General features: G+C 35.9%; 1 protein-coding gene and 1 long non-coding RNA gene across 2 annotated transcripts; both read left to right on the top strand.

Annotated features, from left to right (window-relative positions):
* The first annotated feature begins 11 nt into the window (after window positions 1-11).
* On the top strand, window positions 12-27994 carry LOC139144696 (uncharacterized). The gene is made up of 3 exons (XR_011554835.1): window positions 12-153; window positions 6280-6361; window positions 22206-27994. It is a non-coding gene; the product is annotated as an uncharacterized lncRNA (long non-coding RNA).
* Window positions 14067-17906, top strand: LOC139144695 (uncharacterized). The gene is made up of 3 exons (XM_070715420.1): window positions 14067-14546; window positions 15222-15328; window positions 16007-17906. Exons 1-3 carry the CDS (start codon window positions 14363-14365, stop codon window positions 16211-16213), a joined length of 498 nt encoding a protein of 165 aa, XP_070571521.1. The 5' UTR covers window positions 14067-14362; the 3' UTR covers window positions 16214-17906.

Raw genomic sequence — 27994 nt, 5'->3', positions numbered from 1 at the left:
AACTGGATTGCAGAGCACTTGCGCATGACCGATGACCCGAAGACATTTTCATCGGTTTATCATCGAGTAAAGTAGGACTCGGAGAACGATCATTTCCTATTCGTTCAAACAAGATCGAGAGCTGAACAGAATCAAGGAAACACATTCCAGTGTGTAGGTAACAATTTTCGGCAAGGTCTCAATGTTAGGATCAGTCATACCGTACCCCGATCCGCTCCATCCACAATCGTTTGTGTGGACAACAACTGCAAGGGCTCGTAAGTCGTCGTTTCGCGAAATTTCGCCAAGTCCCTGTCATGCAAGACCTTGTCATGTTGCATGTCAGGGGCTTCACAAGAAGCGACGACGTCGACCCAAGCGCCAGTAGTTAGGACGGTTACACGGCGAAGTTACAGGGGTCTGGGTTGTTACAGTGGTCGTGTACCTAACCATATGATATAGCCTAGCTGCAAAATTATACCGCTACGGCACAGGCGAGCTGTTTACTGGGTAGTATGTGTAGCCTTATGATAAGGCTACGGAAGAGAACGTCGGAACGTAGCATAAACTACACTTATACACTTATTTTTGTATCACACTTTTATTGCCACAAATGTGATGTAAATCCTATATTTACAAGCAAGCAATAAAATATTATTATTATTATTATTATTATACAAACTACCCAGTAAACAGCACGCCTGTGCGCTACGGTGAGGCAGTCGGTGAGTTTTGGATTTGAGACCTCGCTCACCAGTAGCGCTACGAGTACAATGCTGATGGCCCTGTAGAGTTCCAAATACGCGCATTGCACTGGGCGAGGCGCGTTGATGTGAAATGCTACATATTTTACCGCATTTAGTCTTACCGATTTTTCACTACTGAAGACTAAACACTTAGCCCTGCGTACAGGTCTGTGTGTTCCGGCGTTATACGGCCTCATAACACCGGGAGGCCTGTACGCAGGGTTAACTAAACACTATACTACACTCACTTAGTCGTTTATAGGGTTTGGAATTTGTTCAAATACGTCGATCGCATTCCATAAACATTGAGAAGGGGGCATCCGTGTTTCTGGGAGCCGCCATTACTGGAAGTTGGTAATGATTTCTACACAGTTGTGGTGGGAGGCCGTATAATGCCAGGAACACCCACAGGAGGTGCCTGGAATCGGCAGTGTGGAATTCTATGTAAAGCTAATCGAACAGGTAAAACAAATAAACACAAGACAAAAAGGTACACCATCCCCCATATCCTTCTTTTTAGCTCATATTTGGTATGTATATAAATACCAAAAGAGCTTATATGGTGAGTTGGTGGCGTCTGTATGTATGTATGTATGTGTGGATGTATGTCTGTCATATGCAAAAGCTTCCAAACCGCTGCACCTACCATCACAGTATGTGGTGTACAGGTAGACCCAGGGGTTGAGATGTGACATTGTTCAAATGAACGTGTCAGTGTCAAAAATATGCAAATGAGGTAAGAAAAGGGGGGAATCCTGCAAATGTGCAGGAGTGGTGGCATTAACTGAAACAGCCCACACATCTGAGTTGAAGATTCTGTAATCTCTAACCTATTTTTCCATTTTGGACCAATGTTTACAACTTTTCCATGCAAGACACACATGAACTGTCACTGATAAGAAATTTCAATTCAGAATAATTCCAGATGTCATAATCACCCCCACAGTGCAAGGCATTTCACCATCTGTAACTAACTTAAGTGCTGTCTACATTTGAATGACAGCACTGATAGCAATTGAAAAATTCCCAAGGTTGTAAATAAATCGCCTACTTTACATTTCCCCACTCTCCCACCTTTTCTTTTTGTCAAGCCTTCACCGGCTGATTTTTTTTTATTGACATTTTATTTGCTATTGTATGTAGGATCTGCTTGTCCCATTGCTTCAGAAGTTTATATGCATGTTTCTAAAGTTTACCTCCAGTACCTATGTTGCAGACCTTATTTGCGTTTGTCATTCTTGTTTTTCTGGTTGTACTGTGTAGAAATCATTGTCATAATATCAATGTAGAATTTTGCTGCACTGAACAGATAAAAATAACATTCATCGTTGACCTTTGGTACCAATACTACTAGTATGTACCAATTCCGATCAAATGTGTGCAACACTGTATCATTGGCGGTGTATTTTACTATCCTTAATGACTAAGGAAGATTTTACAGCTCGTATGATCACTTAATCATTATTGTTCAAATTTTACAAGTTTTAGACATGATCACTGACCATTGCTTGAAAAATCTGCATAACAGCTTGAAGCCAATGCACACCATTCAGTTACAATATGTGCACTACTGTTTCATTGTGTTACATATGTAAATAAATGGTAGTCCAATGGGACAATCAATACTAGAAATAAGTTGTCCTAAGGTGAGGTTTGATTGTCCTGGAACAAGGGACCACCATCAACTTTTGTGCCCCAAAATTGCAACCGTGTCCCTGATGTGTTACAGAACAATAAGTTGGGCGTTTGAACCTATATACAGTGAAATTATAGCAGTGAAGTCTAAAGCACAGCCATCTCTGTGAATGTCTCCATTGTCCTACGGCCCTTTGTTTTATTATTCTAAATCAGTGCATTCATAAATGTGTTTTCATGCATCAAATAAATTGAATACAGCAAAAACTATTGTGATCAACATGAATAAATTGTTTTCATGCATTTCATGCATTAAATAAATTGAATACAGCAAAAACTATAATTGTGATCAACATGAATAAACTTGAAATAAATAAAACATAAATAAAATATATGTGCACAGTATGAAAATTCTTTAAATAGTGCCAAAAATTAAAAAAAAAATTGCTTCTAAACTTCTTCTAAGATATGAGACAGCATTGTTTGTTGTTGGTTTGTGTACCTACTTGGCATTTTACTACACTGTTGTCTAATTGAAAAACGATATTTATAAATGTTTGTCATATACCAAGGGACCGAATGCCTGCATTTTATATAATCCAGTACCTAACAAATTATTTTGCAGAGAAAAGAGGCTTATTAAATTAAATGCATCCACATGAAAATGCCATCTGGGAAAACATGGTGTCAACCAACTGTGTTTCCAAACTATCACAATACAAAACTGCCTTTCTACTCGCCATGCTATGTATGTAAAAAGCGGAGAAACTATTATCAAAATTTGTATCTTTTGGATACACAAACGAAAATATGAAATATCGAAAAATTTTCCAAAACTCTCCATATTTTTGATTTATTATTTATTTTTGATGTGCGCCATCCTATTGATAGCTAGACACAGGATTTCGACTAGTTTTACTGCGTAGCCTAGCTAACAAGTAAATTACAAATATAAAATCCATGAATTGTTCTTCAATATTACATTCAAATTACTGGAAAGATACTACTGGCCAGACGAGTAGCAATACCGGTATGTTGATGCAGTGAACGGAAAGATCTGCAAATCAATATTATGCGTTCTCTACATTGCTGTACTTTCATCAATGGAAGTTGTATGCAGTGTACTTCACTTTGTTCTGATATATGTTCCTATGTGAAATCCCAAACTAGGAACAACAAAATGTACATATTAATACTTTGAAGACATAATGTACTATACTGGTATGCAGGCTAGCTCTATGGTACAAGTACATGTATGCCTGAGCAACTGACAAGAGCCATCTGTACACATAATTCACTCAATATGCTGCTAGGCCTGACTACAGAAACTGATATATCAAGAAAATAGAATACAGAAACAGCACCACAAGTCCTGCTTGAATTTGTTCCTCCTTAGGATGAAAAATGCTCACCCTCTTAACACGAAAAAAGCTGTGACAGCCATGGAAAGTCAAGGAGCTGCATGCACAAACAGAGACACCAGTTCTGTAGTGTCAGACACATAACGTGATGAAGGTCATTATGTACATTGGCTTTATTCCCCTTGTCACTTTCATCGCAAATCAGTCATGCTTATCTTGCAGTCATGGTGACTAAAATTTTGAAAGAACAGAAAATGCACTACTAGTCGTTACATGTGTAAACACTGCCTTTTGTCATTATGACTTTTACTGCACAGTGACCTTGCCATGTCAAGGGCACACCTAACAACACTGTCATTTAGCAATCTAAAGTTGTTTTCAATTTGTCATTAATCATAACCACCTGCTGTATGAGCAGCCATTGGTGATAAAAACATTACCATTTATTTAATTGAAATACGGTATATCAGTCATCTACTTAAGATTAGCAGTTTAATTTGAAATGTACTGTACATTACGTCGTGTTGTTCAGATCTATTGCAGAACCAGCCTTGATTATGGTAGATATTTCGATCTCTCAAAATATTCAGTATAATTTGCTGGTGTGCTGTTCTATGGTCTTATTTTGATGCTCATGCTGTAAACAGGTTTTCTCACTACCCCGGTATTATTTTAAATTGAAAAAAAATGATTTTCCCTGTGGAGTCAATAGCAGTGGATCATTTTGAACTTTAAATAGCTTGTTTCTATGTGTACTAAAATTTGCATTGAGACCCTTGATGTTCATTCTTGACAGCGAAAATTATTTTCAAAAGTGACGTATCCTTGTGGCAAATTTGAGCAAATGTTTGAATGTATCAGTTGCAAGGAGGTGACATGCTGCATCTGCATTTTGCTGTAAAATGTATTCTTATGTTAGTGGTATTTTCTGGCAACCATAATGGAAAGGTACCTACATGTAGAATTAATCATCTGTACGTTGTGTTCAGGAAAGAATTTAATGACACAATGTGATCAGATTGTTTCCAATGATTATCTATAGGTCTGTACTGCACAATCCACCATTTAACAAACCTGGTTCACACAGGCATATTGGCCAGTGCCGAATACTAGGTCCCACACAGCACCAGACTAAGGATTAAATGTAGTTTCTGTTCAGCAATGACTGCAATAAAACAGTGTGGCAACTTCACTGTAGGTTTACTATATGTGGCATGAATTGTGACTTGGCAACATAAAAAGTTCAAGCTAGGTCCAAGCTAAAGGAAATGATTGAATGATTTTGGTTATGTATAACCATGACATTGTAATGCCATATTACCTGGTTCCTTAAATTCTCAGAATATCTTCCCCTCCAGGAATGACAGTTCACAATTCTCAGGTTGAATTTGCAAAATGTTTCAAGAAGTATATGTATCCCTTGCTGATTCTGTGGGATTTTGTGGAGGGACCATGTCTGAATGTATGTGTTTATATTTTAGAGATCAAAATTACTCTGGCAGTCAAGTCATTATTATGCACTTGTTGCTGTACATGTAACTTGTAGGATTCTTAGTGTCAAGTAATTTCAGTATTAAGTTATATGAATCAAGTTTCAATATTTGTGACTTGTCAGTAAATTATATTTAACCCCAGACCTTATTTTTCTGACGTCAGTGCATGGAAAGTAGAATGAGCTAATTACTCTAGTGGAGACTAGAGTTCTGAGAATGAATTCATCACAAATCATTGAAATGTACTGTAGCTTGTTTGATTAAAGCTGCAAAAGCTGTGAATTTTCTGCATTATTTTCATGATTTTATTTGCAAACCAGTGTTGGTTCGTGTAAATGTGTTAAATGAAGGATGTTTCCAGAAGTGTCACTGCTCACTGATGTGGGCCATGCCTTCATGTTTTAACAGGTTAAATAATAAACGGGTGCTGCACTCAAATATCTTCAGACACCTAAATATAACTCTAAAATGGACATTTAATAGAGGAAGGTGTTACTGTGTATAATGATTGGGTCTATACATTAAATATGTCCCTGTGAGGAAGGAGCTAGGAGTGGTCATTGTGTGACACACATTGGTATTTTAGCCTCACCCAACACAATGTATCACCCACTGAGCCTTGAATTCTCCATGCAGGACTTTGTGAATAACCGTGTAATATTGTATCATGTAATTACATTTCATAGCATGCCATTGAGAGGTTGAACAAAATTGAGGAGAATTTATGGTAACATTTTCCTAATCATGGTAATGCAGTGAGAATACATGCGAGATGAGTTCTATGATGTAGTGACTAATCATATACTTGGTTACTATACAACTGCATGTAGGTTAATTGATTTGTTTCAAACATTCTGCATGCATACATACAGACTATAAGGCCACATTGTCATTTTGGCGAATATTCAAGTTGATCTCACTAAGTTCTCTGTATTGATTTCAAGCACCCCATAAGTCTAGACTGACATGAAGTCATGCGCAGTATTTTGTCACAGATTTCAGGTTACAACAAGACAATACCGCAAATTAAGCGTGTTTTTTTTCTGCCAATATATTCACCATCAGGTCAAATTGGTTAAAACCAGTGAGGCATTACATATTCCATACTGTATGCTGAATGTCTGAAGACCCCTGAAGACATAATATGGTAAGTACAGTACTGTAATTTACTGACTTAAGTGCTATGTTATATCATACGAGTACATGTATATTGATGGCACAAATACTGTGACCTGATTGGTTGAGATGTGAAATTATTTGTGCTACATTTGCACTATATACATGTACCGGTACTATAGCACTGTTGGCATAAACTCTCAGCTAGAGAAAAATTCCTTTTTGAGATTTCAAGCCAGATCAATTTCAGTTAAATATTACAATAGCAATAAACCACCTCAGCAGTGCGTACATCACTCAATTTTGACCATTCATGCACATATGTAATGAACTAGTCAAAATCTCTTGGTATACCATTGCTTGGTGTGGTTTATTGCTCTAACATATCGTGCCAAGTTGGTGAAAAATATATCACTCTATACCACTTTTCACTGACTCGGTAGATAGGAGAGTGATACGCCTGGATATCTTTCTGTGTCTCGATGTGAATATTCTAGTATCATGGTGTCCTTTGTTGATTACTTAGTCGGTATTTATTGAAAGTTTTGGATTATCATACTGAAGAGTTCACTGCATAACCAACATTAGAAAAATGAGGTAAGATTCCCTGAGCATCATTTCAATCAGAATCATTTGAAAATTATAATATCAAGATGAAAAAATGCCATCCATGGGGCCAACATTTCATCTGGATCATTTTACCAAGAGAAATTTGAATGACAGGTTAAAAATGCACCCTAAAGGGAAAAGAGAATAAAATCTTTTAATAAATGAAATGAAATTCATAAAATATTTGACAAGGAACCTAATGCTATGCTGTGTGGTATCTGCTGGATTAAGTCTAAAGAATGGTGAAGGAACACAGATTTTTAGCTCCCATAGCCATATGTATATATGGCAATGGAAGCTATTCTTATAGGCTAGGAAAATGTCTGTATGTCTGTATGTCTGTATGTCTGTATGTCTGTCCGTCAACATCAAAAACTCCAAAACCGCTGCACATTTCATCTTGATATTTGGTGTGTACATGGATGATGGGCTGTAGATGAGATTTTGTTCAAATGAAGTTGTCATTGCCAAAAATATGCAAATAAGTGCCAAAAAGGCGTTTTTGGTAAAAAATCTCCTTCTTCATAACCGCTGGTCAGACAGCTTTGATATTTGCTATACAGGTCCCTAGGGATAACCCAACTTGGATTTGTTCAAATTGTGATGAAATATGCAAATCTGTATTTTTAAGGAATTTTTTTGTCATTTTTGGTCAAAAATTTATTTCATCAAAACCGCTTGTCTGACAGCTTTGATATTTGGTATACAGGTCCCTAGGGATAGCCAACTTTGATTTGTTCAAATTGTGATGAAATAAGCAAATCTGTATTTTTAAGGAATTTTTTTGTCATTTTTGGTCAAAAATTTATTTCATCAAAACCGCTCGTCTGACAGCTTTGATATTTGGTATACAGGTCCCTAGGGATAGCCCAACTTGGATTTCTTCAAATTGTAATGAAATAAGCCAATCTGTATTTTTAAGGAATTTTTTTGTCATTTTTGGTCAAAATTTATTTCATCAAAACCGCTCGTCTGACAGCTTTGATATTTGGTATACAGGTCCCTAGGGATAGCCCAACTTGGATTTGTTCAAATTGTGATGAAATAAGCAAATCTGTATTTTTAAGGAATTTTTTTGTCATTTTTGGTCAAAAATTTATTTCATCAAAACCGCTCGTCTGACAGCTTTGATATTTGGTATACAGGTTCCTACAGATAAACTAAATATGATATACAGAATATATGATGAAATCTGCAATTTTGTATTTTTGGTGCAATTTTTGCCATTTTTGGTCAAAAAATGTGTTTCTCAAAAACTACTTGTCTGATGCCTTTGATATTTGGTATACAGGTTCCTGGGGGTTCTCTTAGTGTGATATAGTGAAATTTGATGAAATCTTCAATTTTTGTATTTTGGGTCAGTTTTTGCCGTTTTTGGTCAAAATATTTGTTTCTCAAAAGTTACTCATGTGATAGCTTTGATATTTGGTATACATTTTTATACATAATTATGATGAAATCATCAATTTTGTATTTTTGCAGCTAATTTTGCCATTTTAGGTCAGGCCATCCTGAAATGAGCTATCAAAGATCTCAACCTTCTTCATCAATACATATGTCACAAAACGTTGCTCTCTTCATAACACAGCAGAGCTCTGTCGACCATTGGGTCGTTTGTTAGCTCCCATAGCCATATGTATATATGTTTACAAGTTTACATTTTATTGAAAATCTCAATAGCCACTGAGCAGATTAGATGAAAAATTAGCATGTAAGTACTTTGGGCTGACCTGAAATGATTGTGCACATCTGGGTCAGTATCTTGGACTTGCTATTTTTCATGAATTTTTTTGTAATTTTCTCCCATTTTTGGTCAAAAAATCTTCTTCTCTGAAACCACAAGTCTGATTGATTTGAAACTTGGTATGGAAGTGCATAGGAGTGACCTTTCTCAAATCTGGGCAAATCGTGGTGAAATTTGCATATTTGCATTTTTTGGCTATTTTTTTCATTTTTGATCAAAAATTTTTTTTTAACTCTGAAACCACACGTCCGATTGAGTTGAAACTTAGTGTAGAGGTTTTTACGGGTGACGTCAGTAAGATTTGATCAAATTCTGGTGAAATTTGTATGATTTTATTTTATTGGGGGAATTGTTTCTATTTGTGATAAAAAAATCTTTTAGCTTTATTTTAGCTTGTTTTGATAACTATATGGGAGCGACCAGTGACATTGTCACTATTTTTTCAGTATCTGTCCACATCTACAGCTCACAGTACGTGGAGTTATATACCCACAATGCTGCTTGATTCGTGCACTCACACATTACTTGCTAATGGCTTATTCAATTCTATTCATTTCATAATATTCAAATTTAATTTGAAAATTGTTTGTTAAAAGTATGCTGTAAAATTGTTGATTGTGTTTCAAATTCAAGTGTATGTTGAATTATTCAAAGTGGGAAGTCAGAAAGAAATGATCATCAAAACAATTCTGTAAAATATGGACCAAGCTGTTCTGTGTGCAGAAGAATTTTGCTTCAGTTCTGTGGTTGATCTCAGTGTGTGTACTGATCAAGGAGAATTATTGGTAACATGATAACATACTATCTACAGTGATTGCTCAAATAGCTGAACTGATTTGCTCTAACCTTTGTGATCGTAGAAAGTTTAGAATCCAAAATGGCATCCATATGAACTTTTGTACTACAGTAGTAAACATTTGTCAGTGTGTAAGTAAGGGATTATACCAGTAACATGCAAGTTAAATATATATTTTTATCGTGCTTGTTTTAGATTTATGAAGATAATTCCTCATTCTTTTCCCAAGCCAATGGCTCATATTTGGTGTGAGAAAAATTTTCAGTCAATCGATGGTCATTTTATTGTGATGAATTGTATGATTAGAGCTGTGACTCATGCACACCTTGACTAATAATGTAATATGGTTCAAGCAGTACATACCGTACTAAATGTACAGTATGAAAACATACAAAAAAATACTAGTATCACTCTCATTTACTGTATGTGTGTGTTTTTCTTTTGATACAACCTAAATCAGATATGCAGTGGCCTTTTTGTATCCTTTTCATGTTGAAGTAATTATTTGGAACAGTTTTTTTTACCTTGTATAATAGTTATAGGTATTGCAATAACAGCTTGTAAGTTTTACTTTAAAAGGAGAAGATACCAAAAATTACATCATCCCTCCTAAAATATGTACTTTCCAATCCATATTTGAAATTTAATGATTCCACCTACTACGAATATGAAACACCAAAACTACCCACCTTATCATACAAGTGGTACTTTCCCCTACATTCCTGATAACCTTTGACCTTTAGACATTCAATGAGAGCTAAATGACCTATGACTTGAGACATTTAACAAGATTAGACATTAGGCATTCAGCCAAACATGTACTTCATTTATGCTCCACATGTACATGTACATGTATTGTTGAGTTAAAAATATATTCAGTTGTAATTTGCAAATTTTTACCTGGGCAGCATTTCACTCGTAATTCTACAGCTATTGCCAATTGTTCTGATTTATTGCATGAAAATAATGCCAATTTTTAGATGGTGACAATCAATTAAAAAACTCAGGACCTAAACCTTCACCCAGCGATATGCAGTGGCAAAGTTACATGTAGTTGTTGATAATGTTCATCAAGAGTCAGCAAAATTACTGCCCTGGCAGTTCACTGGAGCTACCATGCATAGAATAAGAAACTTTGTTTTACAAATCAGGGGTATAGAAAATAGGAGGCAGCAGGCAAAAACAACCAGCTGTCAGCTCAATTTGTTGGCTGTGAAATTTTAGTTTTAGTAGAAAATTAGGACATTTTGCGAAAACTTAATGTGCACATACATGTACACTACTTGTAACCGCCTGAACTTTTAGTTTTGCCAACTGTAACCAAAAGTTTCTACATCCCTGTTTACAAATTTAAGTTACAGACAACAAATTTCACTTGTATGTGGCCAATGGAGCTTTAAAGTTGATGTTTTACTCAATGTGACTCATGTATGAATAAATCTAAATGAAACAAATCACATTTATTGAAAGATTGAAAACTCAATAGTTTAGTATCATGACCCTTGTCAATTTTCCCAGCATTCACATGAGTGGTGTTGCTTATGACATCATCCAAATATGGCTGCAATAAGCAACTCAACAGTTCAGGTCAGAAAGTTGCATTTCTTATTGACATTCAGATCTGACATTACTCCACAAAGGTAGTGAGGGCGTTTCAAAATAAGAAAATCTGTGCTTATCTCATCCTCTGTTACAAATACCAAAGCGAAGCATTTTGGGAAAAGACACAGAGAGGACATGTATTTAAGGCCTTGAGAGAAAAAATGAATGACAATTGTTGAAGAATTCATCAAAAATATTTATTCAAAGACCACATTTGCATTGGTGGAGTTGAGACTGTACGTTCAAAGAAAACCGCACAAAGTGTAAATGGAATTGAAACTGCTCTCTGTTTTGGATAATGACTCTGAGATGAGTTGAAAATGATTGATATGCAGGAAACAGGAAATAAGTGATTTCAAAGTGATATCAAATTTCTTGTAGAATGGTTATCTTCAGTGGTTATACTGTACCATGTATGTCACATGAAAGCCTGACAGTGTTTTAAGGGAACTGAAAGCTGCAATTTACTGAATGCTTTTCATGAAATCAAGAAGAGTGTGCTGTTGGACATTTCAGTTTGTACAGCTTGGGTGGCAAGTTCTTGCTGGTAAAAAAGCTAGACCCCTCCATCCACTACCCAAAAAAATGACATGCTCTTTGACAGGAAAAAAAAACATACCCACAGTATATATACATTTTTGTACTCTATCATAGGATCATACCCTTGATCATACATAATTCTTCGAACTATATTAATTTGGCTAATTTTTTGTGTTTGTTTGCCTGAAAGCGAAATCTGTTGTTCTCCCGACCTTGCATGACCTTGCAGTAATGTTATACATACCGGTATCCTTAATGTGCTTTTAAATTTCAACAATCATGTCACAGAGCTGTAACTATTTTCCAGCGTTTGCCACAAAATCCTACAAAACTTGACATTTAGCTACATTATCATACCGGTACATGTAAGTTGTTAAAGAGAGAAAACTTTACTGGTGAATGACATTCTAATCAAAACATCAGGATAGGAATTCATAAAGGTGATATTGCAAGTTAGTAATGTCATTGTTGGCAGCCATGATATACCGGTACATGCATATTATCTACATTATTTTATCAGTGTTCACCATTACACTTTACAGAGGGGATGAACATGGGATTGGGAGAGCTGGAGAATTTAAAAAAAATGATGCTGGTCATTTATAGGGAAAAAATGTCCGCCCAGAAAAAATGTTTCAAGGAAGGCTGTAAAAAAAATTGTGCCATGTACCGGTACCTTAATACAGCAGACTGTGTCTTCAGCTGTAAATGTACATGTACGGTGGTAACTCCTACCGTACCCAGCTTTCATAGATTACTACCTAGCTTTCATAAATAGGTTGGTAATTAATCTGATGCTTGGGATATACGGTATGGTATTAATGGCTTAGTTGAAAGTTACAAGGAGAAACCTGAGAATGCTTGGATGTGTACTTGTATAATGTTATTTGCAAGTTATTTATAAATACCGGTACATTACTGCTAGTTATCAGATAATGTTTGTCAAATATCAATTAAATGCGTATGTTATGAGCTGGTATGTTATCCCTTTTCCTGCCAGACAGTAATAACTGTATCACTTCCCCATCAGCCAAGTCGGTAAAAAGCGGTATTGAGCCAAAACATGACGTATTTTCACCCACTTGGCTTGGTATGTTATAGCATCTTTTGTCCAAAAAAAATCAACTTTACAGTATTATGTTTTCAACAGCCTTCAAATGTACAGTATTATGTTAAAATACATCATATGGAATACGTTGTGTTTCATTAATTTTAACCATCTTGACCTGGTGGTGAAATATGGACTTGGCAGGAAAAGGGTTAATTAAAGTTGAATATTTTATCCTGAACCGGTGTTTACTGCAAAAGAAAGTACTGGTAATGCCACTGACATTGTTGTAGGTCATTTGATAAAATATATTTAATGAAGAAAACAAAACCTTCACATGCAACTCAAAGCTCTGTAAATAATTTTGTTTTGTGATATGCATTGCACATGTAATTACATTAGCTCCAGTCTTCTGTCACACGTGTTGACTTTGCCTTGGTTTTAAACGGTGGTTGAAATTGTAAAAGATATGACCTCTAAACACTTTCAACACCCTTACAGGTTAAAAATAATATATATTATTGCATGAATACATGGGTTTGTGTGCCTTAGAGCAGGTGACAATTCACCAGACACAAGGAGGAGTAATATCTCAAGAATGATGTTTTGATGATCGTAAGTGATATGTGAAGAAAATATGTTAGGATCAAAGCTAGTATGTAATATAAAATCCTGATCAACTACAAGCATTCTAGCAAGTCATAGACAACGCAGTGTGACAGCCATTAATTCTTTTCCTGCCAAGTTCATATTTCACCATCAGGTCAAGTTGATTAAAACTACTAGAGCAAAGCATGTTCTATATGGTGCACGTGAACAAAGATATGAAGATTTGAAGGTCCCTGAAGACAGAGCTACTGTAGACATGAAATTTACAAAGCTGCTATAACAATGGGTGAAAAAATTCACATGGTTTTGGCTCAATACCACTTATAACTGACTTGGCAGATAGGGAAGTGATAGTGTTTGAGAAGTAAAGGTTAAACTTAATATGTACTGCGTACTAGCTGCCATCCCTAATGTTCAGATATTGCTCATGCTCTTGCCATATGGAGGCTGTGAATCTCGCTTGCTGGTACAGGTATGTTGCAGGGGTTGTTACATATATGAGGCGCGTCACGCAAAAAGGTACCAACGACATTGTCATGCAAATGAGCCAGCAGCACTTTAGAACGTCACACATAATGTAGGCATGTTCGCGGCGCGGTAGAATGTTGGCGGGATTATTAATTAGATGGAACGTCCAGTGTCATCTGCTGCAAGCTCTTTCGTTGATAGTTCACATGGCAGGCACTAGTGATGGCGATAGCTTTTTTGTAGTCATACTGTATTACAAGATACAGTAAACCAGTATTCTCAGGAAATTTAGAAGGTTCACAAGATGACAACTATGATAGCCTGAGTGATGTTTCTGAGGGCGAGGTCGTGGTCAACCCGGAAGTTCAACAGTCGATCAACATCAATGACACTGATAGTGAAAACGAAGTGGACGAAGCAGAAGCAAATTCACAAGAACTTGTTGAGGATTATCTGAATACCTTAGATGGCCAGGATCATGCTTCACAAGGTGGGGAAGTCGACGTTTCAAGCAAGGACATTGTATTAAATACCTTTGAACGAGCTTGTGGATGTAATAACAAGTGCTATCTATCGTCTACTGAACGTCGACCGTGTCTACGAACATCGCCTTCAAATGCTCGAGTTTGACAAAAACGAAAAAGAAATTCTGGTTCTTTCAAAACTCCAAGGTATGGAATATACTGCAGACTCCACAAGACGAGGGAAGAGGCAAAAATCGCGATTTCGGTACGACTTTGAAGGCCTTGAAGTGTGTCGAACAGTGAGTCGAACAGCCTGGCAGTTTATTTACGTTGTGGGTAGGTAAACTCAGTCATTGCAGTCAATAGGATTAATTTATAAACTGTGTTGGATTGAGTGTCATTGCTCATAACAAAGTGTAAAATCGGCTCTTCAACAAAAATTTTAATTTTACTTGTGTGACAACGACAGGCACCTTTAGCTTTAGTATTTCAGAACTGTTCAGCTTGAGGTGACATTTTAAGGCCGAGTTCAGCAGCCATGATTTTTTCAAGTGGCTAGAGCGTATAGAGTCTAGCCAAACCCTTGACCCCATGCCCTTGTTGAAGTTGTTCAATGTCTGTGCCATCAAGGCCGAGTGATAATATTTTTTCACGTATGAAAATAATTTGTCAAGATCAGGTTTTACGAGAACGGTAAATCATTGATTTAATTGGTATATTCACATTCAGGGCATTGACATTTGAAAAACTTTCAAATGTCTGTGATGGATTCTGATCTACGCGTAGGTTTTAGGTTTAAAAAAGATTGTGTCAGTATCACAATTACAACCTAAATGTTATGTCAGATTAATACAAAGAAAATTATCTAGATTATCCTAGGTTCATGTCCAACCTGAATGATAATGTTATATGGAAATCAAAATATCAGTGAACACATACATTCTTAAAGTTAAGTCTCACAGTTACATTTTTGTACCATTGATGTATTTTGTATCACTTCATTACCCTCAGGCAATAAGCAATTTAGAAATCTGAAGAAGCACTATGTTGAACACGGTGTTGTGCCAAGAAGACATGGAAACAAAGGGAGAAGGCCTCCAAATGCATTTTCATTTGAGGTAAATATTTTCAGAAAGCTTATTTTAATGCAACATTGTGATCTTGCAGAAGGACACTTGAAGGGTGTTTGGAGTTACAGTTTCACGTTCATGTTTCATAATTCATTGAAAAAACATTTTTTTCATCTCCCATTATATTTTATTGTTCTACATGTATGTCATGTTTGAATAACAAGGAACTACAATTGAAAGTGCTGTAAGTGCTAATGTGTCTTGATATATACTGTTTTGATGTATTAAGGTTTATCCAAGTTGCTATGACTATATTGTTTTTCAAAAGTACAAATGTGTATTTATGCATCTCACAGTTTTAGCATATTGCCAAACAAAATGCAAAACAATTGTCCTTCAATATATTACAGATCAAGATCTGCTTGATATTTCCAGATATACTATACAAACTCTTCAAATGTTCCAATTCAATAGTGTACAATAACTAACTGAGTTAGGTTCAGCTTTAGAAATGTTTTATGACAGAAACCCCATGTAAATAAATTGTAATACCAGGCTGGTCATGATGTGTTTGCTGATCAATTTTTCTTCATAATACCACATTTTGTTTCAGTAACAAAGAAATATAAGGCATCTGACATGAACTGAACATTGAATCAATTTTTCTTGCAAACAACATACAACATGTAAACTGTAAGAGTTTGTATTTTTATTATTCACATGTAGACACTTCGCAAGGCTGTGCAATTTATTCAAAGCTTTGCTCAGTCAAACGGTATTCCTATGGCAGCCGCGCCAAGTGGCCGTGACTCACACCCACCTGTATACTTACCTACAAATTCAAGGAAAGAAGACATTCACATGAGCTACAAGCAAACCTGTGAAGCTGAAGGTGATCAATATGTTGGACTCACACTATTCAAGAATCTTTAGAGAGAGAGCCGAGTGTACTGCACATCAAAATACTGACTCCAGGAACTGATATTGGCCCAAAATGTGAGCATTTCAGACAAAAGGTATCACATGCAAGAACTGGAGGTTGAAAAAGTAGAAGCAGTGACTGAATTCTCTAGACATTTAAAGACAGCAAAACAAAAGCGTGAATTTTACTTGAATTGCACAAAACAAGCAAAGGAAGAGCTAGATAACCAGGTTGCAAATGATAGTGAAAATGGTGACCCATGCTCAGTCAATTTACACAAAGTCCATTACACTTTTGATTTTGCTCAGAGTATTTTGATCCCTCATTTATCCAATCAAATCAGTCCATTTTATTTCTTATCTCTCAGGAAAATTCATTTATTTGGTATCAACAATGAAGGTACATCAAAGCAGGTGAATTACCTCTGAGATGAGAGTTAAACAATTGGCATAGATGGTACAAAATCTCATGGACCAAATACTGTAATTTCCATGTTACACCACTATTTGAGTACATACAGTGTTGGCAAGAAGGGTGCTATTTTTCATTGTGATAATTGTGCTGGACAAAACAAAAATAAAACAATGATACACTATCTTTTGTGGAGATGTGCTATAGGTCTACATGACAATGCCACATTAGCCTTTATGGAAGTTGGTCACACAAAGTGTATAAATGATGCTTGTTTTGGTTTATTAAAGAAATTGTATAGACGTTCTGATATTTATAGTTTAGCTGAATTGGTTAATGTTATAAATAAATCAGCAAAGTGCAATACTGCTGATGGGTATCAATTACCAACAGATGATGCACCAAGATTTCAGTGGTATGATTGGGTGGATTTTTTCAGTCAGTTTTTTTTACCACTTCGGGGTATTTCCAAATTTAGTGTTTTTAAGTTTACCAAGTCAGAGCCAGGTATTGTGTTTGTGAAAGAACAACTAAACAGTGATGAGGTAAAGTATGATCTCAGAAAGAGGGGTGTGCAATTACCTTCGAATTCACAACATTTACCAGATATGCTTATCCCACCTGGTTTGAGTGTTCAAAGGAAACGGTATTTGTACAGTAAGATCAGATCGTACATTCCAGATCATTTGAAGGATACAACCTGTCCCAGGCCATAGAGTATTTTCAGATGTGTCCTGGACATCACATGAAACTTTATCTAGTTTTAGATAGCAGTGTTTATAACAATTGAAATGAATTGTTATCAGAGTATCTTAGTGTGTTTAAGATAGAACGGTATTGACAGTCATTTTGTAAATGAAAATTACTTTTCTGTTTTATTTTATTCAATTCTAGTGAACTTGAATGGTGACATACTGGTCCAAGGTTTATTGAGACAGTGGTATAATGTATGCATAGTGAAAATAAATGTACTACACAACATCTTTATATGTACCATATTATGTCTTTACATGTGCCACACCTTGTATTTACTTGTATTGTCAGATGAATGAGTTTAAGCTTCATACATTTAGAACAGCATTGGTTGTTTGTCAGCGTACACACGTACACACCAACCATGGCAACCAACATCAGGGTCACAGGTATGATCATAAAGTAAAATGTTGAAATTGACTTGACTAATCATAAACTGTATTGTAAAATTTGAACAGTTGATGTAATCATAGTTTCAAGTATGAGTTTTGTTCATTGTGTGATATTTAATATAGGTCTCAGACCAGTTTAAATGTATAACTTGTCTCTGTCAATTTCTCATGGACACACATATCAAACTTTTCCTTAATTTCCTTACTTTTTCTGATGAGGCTGAAAGTTGTATTTTAGCTAAACTTTCATGTGGGCAAATGTTGTGTTTGACCAAGAAAGTACATTCAACTGAAACACATATTTTCAACATTAATATTTCCAGTTCACTACATGTGTTCAATACTTACTGTTTGTGGAATTCAGACAGCCTACTACAGTTTATCACAAACACAAACAGTGAACAGCTGTCATTGACCTTGATGTGATGGAGGAGGAGTTACACAGCGCCCTCTATAGATCGAAAAGTGTTTGTGAAGACTGTCACAGAATCAATCATTTACACAATCATGTACATTTGGGGTCATTTCATCCATTTCATACACATAAGTCTTGCACATAAAACATCAAGTGCTAAATCAGTTATAAAAGTACCTGTAAACATCAAGGGAGAACAACACACTTGACTTTCAGTTTCCATTCACACTTTCAGTGTTAATCACATCAAATAGGGAATGAAAAGGCATCCACAAAGTAAAAACATAATCATTATCTTCACATGACTAGGTGTAATATATAGTTATTTTGAAATTGATTTCTCTCTTCTCATAGCTGATATGAATAAAAAAATCAAATAGCAAGTTTTTATAAAGCAAGAGTTGTAAGCAACCTCAAAAAAGTAGACCTGTGCCCCTGTAATGATAATGGAATAATCCTGATAAGAAAATAATCACTTTATACTGCATTACATTGGAATAAATAAAGGAAATAAATCTATGGCAAAGGATTTGTTATTCATAAATGCTTTATTCACTCAGCTAACCACTTGGTATCTGATGTAGCTTCACCTTGAGTAAAGAAACCATTATTATTTCTTAATGATTAACCTAGGGAGCCACATTTTAAAGTACATTTTTGCCAAGTTAGGGAGCCCTAATCTTACAGAAAAACATATCTTATGAAAGCTGAAAAAGTGCATTTTTATAATATACAAAAAACTCAAAATTGATATTTTTGACCATTAGGTACCTTTTTTTATATATATATATATATATATATATATATATATATATATATATATATATATATATATATATATATATATATATATATATATATATATATATATATATATTATAAATATATATATATAATATATATATATATATATATATTATAAATATATATATATATATATATATATATATTATAAATATATATATATATATATATATATATATATATATATATATATATATATATATATATATATATATATATATAATATTATAAATATATCATTGAGAACAATAGAATTTTGTGTGTGCTAAAAAATGCCGTATGGAGCACCCGTTCCATAACACGAACAGTTTCCAGGCGCCCCATCCCCTGCGGCTGAATCTGCCTGTTCACTGTTGAATGGTGTCAAGGGACCCATTGGACGTATGCCAGAACATGTCTCGCGCACGCTCTGTACTCACGCACGTGTGTAGTGCACACTCCAAAACTTCCAGAAGCATGTTCGAGATAGCGTTTCACACTGGCACAATAAAATCTGAAGAAAAATTGTTGACATTGCACGAATTTGTGCACTGTGAGCAGTTGTTATTTAAATCATTTGTTGAGCTAATTTATCTTAGAAATGTTGAGGCCATTTGGTGAAAATATGTACCCAGTTTTTTATTCCATATTGACTCTTTTTCTTGCGAAGCGTGTGATCTTGTATATTTATTTTCATAATCCCTCTTATTAACCCCTTGACTACCTTGAACGCCGGATATATCCTGTGCCATATTGAATTACCATATACCTTTAGTGCCGGAAATATCCGGCACAGTTAAAGAGGCGTATTTGCTTCATTTTTGTTCCCTAAAAATCCCTTAATTTTGGCATTGGCACGCAGCGCGACTAAGATAGATGTGTTCCAACCTGGTCTGAATGTGATTGTGCCCCGTACGTCCGAGTACGGCCAAAATCTGGAAGCAAATGTTGTGACCCATGACCTTGACCGTGAAAGATCAGGCTGATCACAGAAGCGTCATGCTGATTGTTAACAGTTTTCAAAATCTTAAACAGGTACATCTATATATAAAGCGTGAAGATAATGCCATGAAAATTGCAACTGTACCGGTATTCAAATTTGCTTCATTTTATGGATTCAAAACACATCTTGATGCTTCAAATATTCTTCCCCAGCATATTCTTCACCAACTCTGGCCACATAAGTCATGTGACCAGTCACGTGACCTGGAAATACAAAACTTATATATGAGAAAGTGGGAAATTTCATGCTGATTCAGAAAATATATGGTTTATTGGTACTTACTTAGTTTTTACTCTAAGCAGTGTTGATGCAATTACCACACCCCAGATTTTATCAATATTTATTAAGGAATACATTGGCGTTGGTAGTCAAGGGGTTAAAACGTCGTGAATGGTGTGTTGATTTTCGTTGAAATGAATTGCGATGGTAGTGTTAGTTTGAGTCTCATTGTTGATAGATGGTTATTGAACCTTAGGCGAAATTCTATTTCAGTTTCTCAAACATACTGTTTTTTGCATCTGTTGCATGTGATTATATAAACCAGGTTTTTGGATTTGCAAGTTATGTTATGTTTGGATGGTGTAAATAGTGTTTGTTACGTGATTTTGAAATTGTGTGGCGTTAGTGGAGTACTTGCAAATGTTGCAACTCAGGGTTCTCCTCAGCCCAAAACAGCGTCATGGCCCGCGACGCTATCGTTCAAGCCCGCGACACTTTCGATCTCACCCTACGCTATCATTGTTACCCGCGAAGCTATTAGGTTCACCCATAAAATGTTCACAATGGCACCGACTGGTCAACTTCTGTACGATGACACGAACAGAAGACAGATTATTTGTAGCTTCTTTGTTTCACAATGTCAGTAGTTATTACTCCTTTTAATTTGTATGAAAAGTGTTAACAACAGAAAAATTTCACACGTCCCACCCTTGACGGTACCGGCGGCAGTTAACTCCACCAAGGCGTGAAGCCATCCACAGAAATTGTAAAGGACAGAAGAAAAAATTGATATACAACAGTAGCCAAAAGACAGCATAAGTCAGTGACGATTTCCGCTCTTAATTGAAGAAATATTTTCAAATCAAACTGATTACACAATCCCTAGATACAGAAGTGGCAATTTGGTGAAATACATCTGTTTGACTCACATCTTGAAATAAAAAGTAAACTTGGAACGAAGACATCATGTATGCTGCCGATACCTTCAGCTCAAAAAAGCGTACACCCCTCCAGCCCTTTTTGGAGCAGATGTGGCAGATGCATAACGCCAGGCAATATGGAATGCCAGTTTTTGTGTGCCTTGGGTGAGGAGAAGTGAAGAACAAATATTGATTGGTGTCAGTCGGCTTTTTGTAAAGGTCTGTTTCTATATTACCATCTGGGCCACATGCTGTATAACAACAAGTGTTAGAAATGGTCTCAGTGAATTTGACTGTAGGATGAATGTTGTTGATACCGGTATGGAATCAACATCATCACATTACAGGAAGGCTCCATTAACTTAGGAATACCCTACTTCCCTATGAGGATCAATGTCACAGACCTGCCTTTCCTACAATGGCACTACAATGGTACCAGCTTGATTAGATAAACATAACAATGGAACATTCACACCTTGAGGGATTAAAAGTCTCCTATTTGTCACCCGAGTTGGTCAGGCAAGGACTCGGGTTTCAGGTACCATGCAAGTTAATGCAGTCTTCCCCTAATGAATAAATCCTGCCCAGTCAAGTGGTTTGTGAGGCGTTTGTGCTAAGATTTTTTATTCCAGTTGGTTCATGAAAATATCTGCTTAACTTGGGGCCATCTTTTGACCCATCGCTGTACCAAATATTTGTACATAATGTCGACCATTGATACTGAAATTTTTGTTATGCAAAATGAGGGTAAGCAATTTGATTATGATTTTCGTTGGCAGGTTCTTTTCTTTTCTGGTTTTCTAGGGAAATTTCACGTGCCTTGATTCCCTCATCAATAGGAATGTTAGAGAAGAGCTCTAGACGTTACATAAAATGATGCCAAGGTACTTCCTTTTGGAACTTTCCCCAGGTTTTTGAGTCTGTTTAGATAGTGAGTTGTATCACACACACATGTATGTTATTTAATGTATGTGCCTGTATTTTATTCCATGTTCTGGTAATTTGAAGCACTTATTTTCAGTACCAAATGCCTGTGTTTCTTGTTGTAATCACTACAAACTTTGCTTACAGTGTTTTGCTTAAACATGTGTCTGTATTTTATTCCAGAACACTCAAGGCAGTTCAGTAAGCTCAACAAGAAACATGATGGCACATACAGAAGAGACGTCGTTTTTCTGCAAAGTGTGTGGTATGGGTTTTTCAAAGAATGGAGATCTCAAAAATCACATCAGGACACATACAGATAAACAGCGATTTGTCTGCAAGGTGTGTGGCAAGGGTTTTACACAGAATGGAAATCTTAAAGCTCACATCAGGATTCATACAAATGAAAAACTGTTTGTCTGCAAAGTGTGTGGCAAGGGTTTTACACAGAATGGAACTTTAAAAGGTCACATGAGGACACATACAAGTGAAAAACCGTTTGTCTGCAAAGTGTGTGGCAAAGGTTTTACATGGAATGCAACTTTAAAAGTTCACGTAGGGACACATACCGGTACAAATGAAAAGCCATTTGTTTGCAAAGTGTGTGGCAGTGCTTTTGCAAGGAATGAAACTTTAAAAAAGCACATCAGGTCACATACAAACGAAAAACCATTTGTCTGCAAAGTGTGTGGCAAGGATTTTACATGGAATGGAACTTTAAAAAATCACATGAGGACACATACAAATGAAAAGCCATTTGTTTGCCAAGTGTGTGGCAATACTTTTGCATTCAAAGGAACTTTGAAACGTCACATCAGGTCACACACAAATGAAAAGCCATTTGTTTGCAAAGTGTGTGGCAAGGGTTTTACATGTAGTGGAACTTTAAAAGATCACATGAGGACACATACAAATGAAAAACCATTTGTTTGCAAAGTGTGTGGCAAGGGTTTTGCACATAATGGAACGCTCAAAGATCATATGACGATACATGCAAATGAAAGGCCATTTGTCTGCAAAGTGTGTGGTAAGGGGTTTAAATGTAGAGGATATCTCAGACAACACATGGGGACACATACAAATGAAAAGCCATTTGTTTGCAAAGTGTGTGGCAAGAGTTTCAAAGAAAATAGAACTCTCAAATGTCATATGACAAAACATACAAATGAAAGGTCATTCGTCTGCAAAGTGTGTGGTAAGGGGTTTACATGTAGAAGATATCTCAGACAACACATGGGGACACATACAAATGAAAAGCCATTTGTTTGCAAAGTGTGTGGCAAGGGTTTTCAAAAGAGTAGACTTCTCAAAAATCACATTAGAGTACATACAAAGGAAAAGCCGTTGTCTACAAAGTGTGTTGCAAGGCTTTTGCACAGATATCACATCTTACAGTTCACACCAGGATTCACACAAAAGAAAAGCCATTTGTCTGCAAAGTGTGTGGCAAGGGTTTTACAACAACAACAAGCTGTAAACGTCACATTAGGACACATACAAATGAAAAGCCATTTATCTGCAAGATGTGTGGAAAGAGTGTTACAACGAAAGCTAGTCTTAACGCTCACATGAGGATTCATACAAATGAAAAACAATTTTTTTGCAAAGTGTGTGGCAAGGATTTTGCAAAGAACAAAACTCTTAAAAATCACATCAGGACACATACACATGGAAAGCCAATTAACTAAGCATGTGCCAAGGCACGTTTGCTGGTAACTTAGTTTAAAATGCCAAGATCACCTAAGGACGTGTACAAAATAAAAACCATGCAAAAATATAAACCCTATGCTAGTTCAAGGATCTCTATTGGTTCCCCATATGAAACATACATCTAAGGTCATTAATGCTCTGTGTAGGATCTTTGTAGGATCTAAAGTTTCTATCAGGCACAAGCTGTAAAATGTTTTAAAGAGGCGCTACAACCAACACAGCCTATTTTGCTCAAAATTTACTTTTTTGCAAATATTCATTCAATTTTAATGAGTTTGTCGACCCAAGATTAAAATATTGGTTGGGTTCACCTTTTAGCTTGTCAAGCAGTCATAAGTTGCGTGATAAGGAAGTGTTAATTTATGCAAATGTATGCAAATCACTCGAGTTTCTGACTTCTTTTTTCTTCCTATTTCAAAATTTACAAGAATTTGAGTCTACTTTGGTTGGTCAAATTTTCTGAAATTTTCACATTATGTTCTTCAACTGCTATGATAAAAAATGAGTATTTGTTTGGCAACACAGTTCTTACATTTGACTAAGAGGCCTTTAAATTTACTAATCATGATTTTGATCACTTTTATTGAGTGTCATTAATACCAAAGTTTAGGTTTTTTTACCCCAAATATACATCCACATCGTCCTTTGAGAAATCTACTGCTACGATACTAAACTGTAGAGTCTCTGTTTTTTGAAAATATATAGTGTAAAGGGGTTTCCTTGTCATCTTTGATGAGAAATATTGCTCTGAAAAATCTGTTGGCAACATGCAGCTCCACCTTTAGGGTCACTGTGGCTGCTAAGCTGATTTGATGATGCGTTATGATGCAGGGCAAACCCGCTTGACGCATTGAAATTAAAATAATTTGATGCATCACTAATGCGGCTGTAAAAAGTCTGCCAATGTCAAGAAATGCTCTGTGGAATCTTAAAGGGAGAGAGTCGCCCATTTTTCATGAATTTTGTTTGATACGAAATACTACTTATATTGTTTGACATGTTGAAAGATGGTGAATGAATGGGTGACCATGCATATATTCAATCCCGATTTTAGACAAATTAAGGTAGTATGCACCTCGAAAGTGAAAGGCTTAAACTTTTGCTTTAACTTTCCTCAAGGAATCTTTCAATCATTCTCTTTCAAAATCAGGAATAAAAATAGGGAGTCACCATGCAAATTTTGGTACTAGAGAAACTAATTCCTCAAGATTTACCGATATTAGAAATTCAAAATGGTTGCCATCCCTGTGTTAACTCTATGGAGAAAAATAAAAATTTTCAAATTTTGAAAAACTAAGCTGGTGAAAAGTTTTCTTTTACCAAGAGCTTTAAAATGAACCCCCACATGTGGTGTATCAGAAGAGATTTGTAAAAGTTTGAGAGTCCGAATGTCTGTCCCTGAGGTGCGTTCTACCTTAAATGAAACCATGGCAAAAATGAGTTAATCGTCATGACCATTAATTCATTTTTGTGATGGTTTCATGTATTGTGTCTAAAACGGAGGTCGAATATATGAATGGTCACCCATTCATTCAGTATTTTTCAACATGTCAAACAATATAAGTAGTATTTCGTATCAAACAAAATTCATGAAAAATGGGCGACTCTCTCCCTTTAAGATTCCACAGAGCATTTCTTGACATTGGCAGACTTTTTACAGCCGCATTAGTGATGCATGCATTGGTGATGACCTCAATGAACCTAGCACATTCGATACACGCCACAAGTACTGCTGCGATATCACAGCCAGCCTTCGAATTCAATCACCTGTATTTCCCCGTACTTCTGGATTAATCCTTTCACTTTATGTTTCCTGTCTCGTGTGCCAATGTTTTTGGTTCCCATACCAGTGTTCGAACATAATTCTGATCCAGTCGAATTTTGACCTGCGTTTTCATGAAAGCAGCCATATTTGTTGTAGCATATTATGTCAGGTGACTAACCTCCGCCATCTTGGACAAAATTCTGTTCAAGATGGCTACCCGGTACCTGACCCTATTTTTCCCCACACCCTCTACCGGGGAAAATGGGTCAGGGAACCAGATTACATAAAGAAACAAAATAGACATATGATGATAGAGGGCGCTATACCGGTATGTACAACTACTGACTTGCTTGTATTGTCAGCGCCGCAGAGCTTATCAAATAGGCTACCTTTCCCCTGTCATCATTCGTCTGCCGTCTGTCAACAATTGCCTTCTTCTCTGAAACCGCATGTAAAATTGCTTTGAAATTTGATATGAAGTTCACTTGGGGTGACCCCAGTTACATTTGTCCAAAACATGGTGAAATTTGCATATTTCATTTTGGGAAATTTTTGCTGTTTTTGGTCAAGTAACTTCTCTAAAACCCCTTGTCTAATTGCTTTGAAATTTGATATTCAGTTCTCTTTGGGTGACCTCCATTAGATTTGTTCAAATTGTGGTGGAATATGCAAATTTGTATTTTTAAGGCAATTTTTTGTCATTTTTGATCAAAACTTTATCAGTCACTTGTTTGACAGATTTGATATTTTGTATACATGTTCATAAGGATGATCAAAATATGATATATTCAAATTATGATGAAATGTACAAGTTTGTATTTTATGGGTAATTTTTAGCCCACATTTGGTATATGATAACCAATTTGGTTTTAAGTCAGGACATTCCACTGATATGTGCGTCTTTATTCTGAAGGAAATTATCAATTATTATAGACAACATGGTAGTAATGTATTTATTACATTTATGGACGCCTCTAAGGCTTTTGACAGTGGACGCCTCTAAGGCTTTTGACAGAGTGAACCATTGGACGCTTTTCAAGAAATTAATTCAACGTAAAATTCCCATTTACCTTGTCAGATTTCTTGTCAAATGGCATCGAACTCAAATTATTATTATTCGTTGGGGTACATGTTTATCTGAGGGTTTTACTGTCACTAACAGTGTAAAGCAAGGTGGTATTTTATCACCAAAGCTCTTTAATATCTATATTGATAATTTGAGTGTTCTCTTATCAAACTTGAATACTGGCTGTAATATTGGTGGCATTTTTGTTAATCACTTAATGTACGCAGATGATATCTGCTTGATTAGTCCTTCAGTCAAAGGTACACAAAAGTTAATAGATCTCTGTACTCATAGTGATATTCACGACATCATTTTCAACAGTAAAAAGACTAACTGTATGTGCGTTTTTGCGAATCACAGTAGGATTCGGCGCATTCCATGTGTGTATCTGAACGGGGTTAAATTAACCTTTGTTGTTAAGAAAAAACATCTAGGGTTCGTGTTAACTGACCATTTCAGAGATGATGATGGCATTGAGCGGCAGACGAGATATTTTTACGTAGTAGCGAATATGCTAACGAGAAAATTCCACATGTGTACTTTTCATGTTAAATGCATTCTATTTAAAGCGTATTGTTATCAGTTGTATGGGGGACCAATATGGAATAACTATTCTGCAAATGTCTTGAAAAAATTGAAAGTTGCTTACAATAATGCTGCACGACTGTTATTGGGTTATGAGAAACGGAGCAGCGCGAGTCTAATGTTTGTATCTAACAGAATAAGCAACTTTGATGCTCTTCTGAGAAATCAGATTAACAGCCTGAGACAAAGACTTTTGAAAAGCAGCAATGCCATTGTACGAAATGTATGTAAATCATTGTATTTCAACTCAGAGATGGTAAAACACTGGAATAAGTTACTCTTTGTTTAAATGTCTGTTTAAAAAGAAACCCATTGGATTATGTATGTAGATATAATCAATTTTTCTATCTTTTCAACCATAATTTAATTTTGTAACTGAATTTTCATACTATTGCCTTATTTGACTTTTATATGGATGCTCAAGTCCAAAATAAAGATATAATAAATAAAAAATAAAATATGTACCGGTATATACCGGTATACTTACAAGAATTTATATTGTAGGTCAGCAGCGTCTGTATGTATGTTAGTGTGTGTGGATGTATATCTGTCTACATAAAAAACTCCAAGACCACAACACCTGCCATTTTAGTATTTGGTGTACAGGTGCACCCAGGGGTGGATATGTGAAATTATTCAAATGAACATGTGTCAAGAAGGGAAAATCCAGCAAATCGCTAAAACTCTCTAGCCAAAGGCCACATTTTGCGTGAAACTTGGTATGCAGGTTCTTTATGGTGACTTAAGTTAGATTTGTTCAAATTGTAGAGACATTTTGACAGTTGTAGTTTTGGGGCTATTTTTCCCCATTTTTGGTCAGAAGTCTTCTCTAAAAGCCCTCATCCA

Source organism: Ptychodera flava, chromosome 12 (assembly GCF_041260155.1).
Source record: "Ptychodera flava strain L36383 chromosome 12, AS_Pfla_20210202, whole genome shotgun sequence".
Taxonomy (NCBI): domain Eukaryota; kingdom Metazoa; phylum Hemichordata; class Enteropneusta; family Ptychoderidae; genus Ptychodera; species Ptychodera flava.
This window is presented reverse-complemented; position numbering and strand designations above follow the sequence as displayed.

Excerpts from the sequence above, each read along its gene's own strand:
- LOC139144695 (XM_070715420.1), top strand. The coding sequence starts at position 14,363 with ATGCTCGAGTTTGACAAAAACGAAAAAGAAATTCTGGTTCTTTCAAAA. Across the intron at positions 14,547-15,221 it reads GCAGTTTATTTACGTTGTGG|GCAATAAGCAATTTAGAAAT; the intron begins GTAGGTAAACTC and ends CATTACCCTCAG. Across the intron at positions 15,329-16,006 it reads CAAATGCATTTTCATTTGAG|ACACTTCGCAAGGCTGTGCA; the intron begins GTAAATATTTTC and ends ATTCACATGTAG.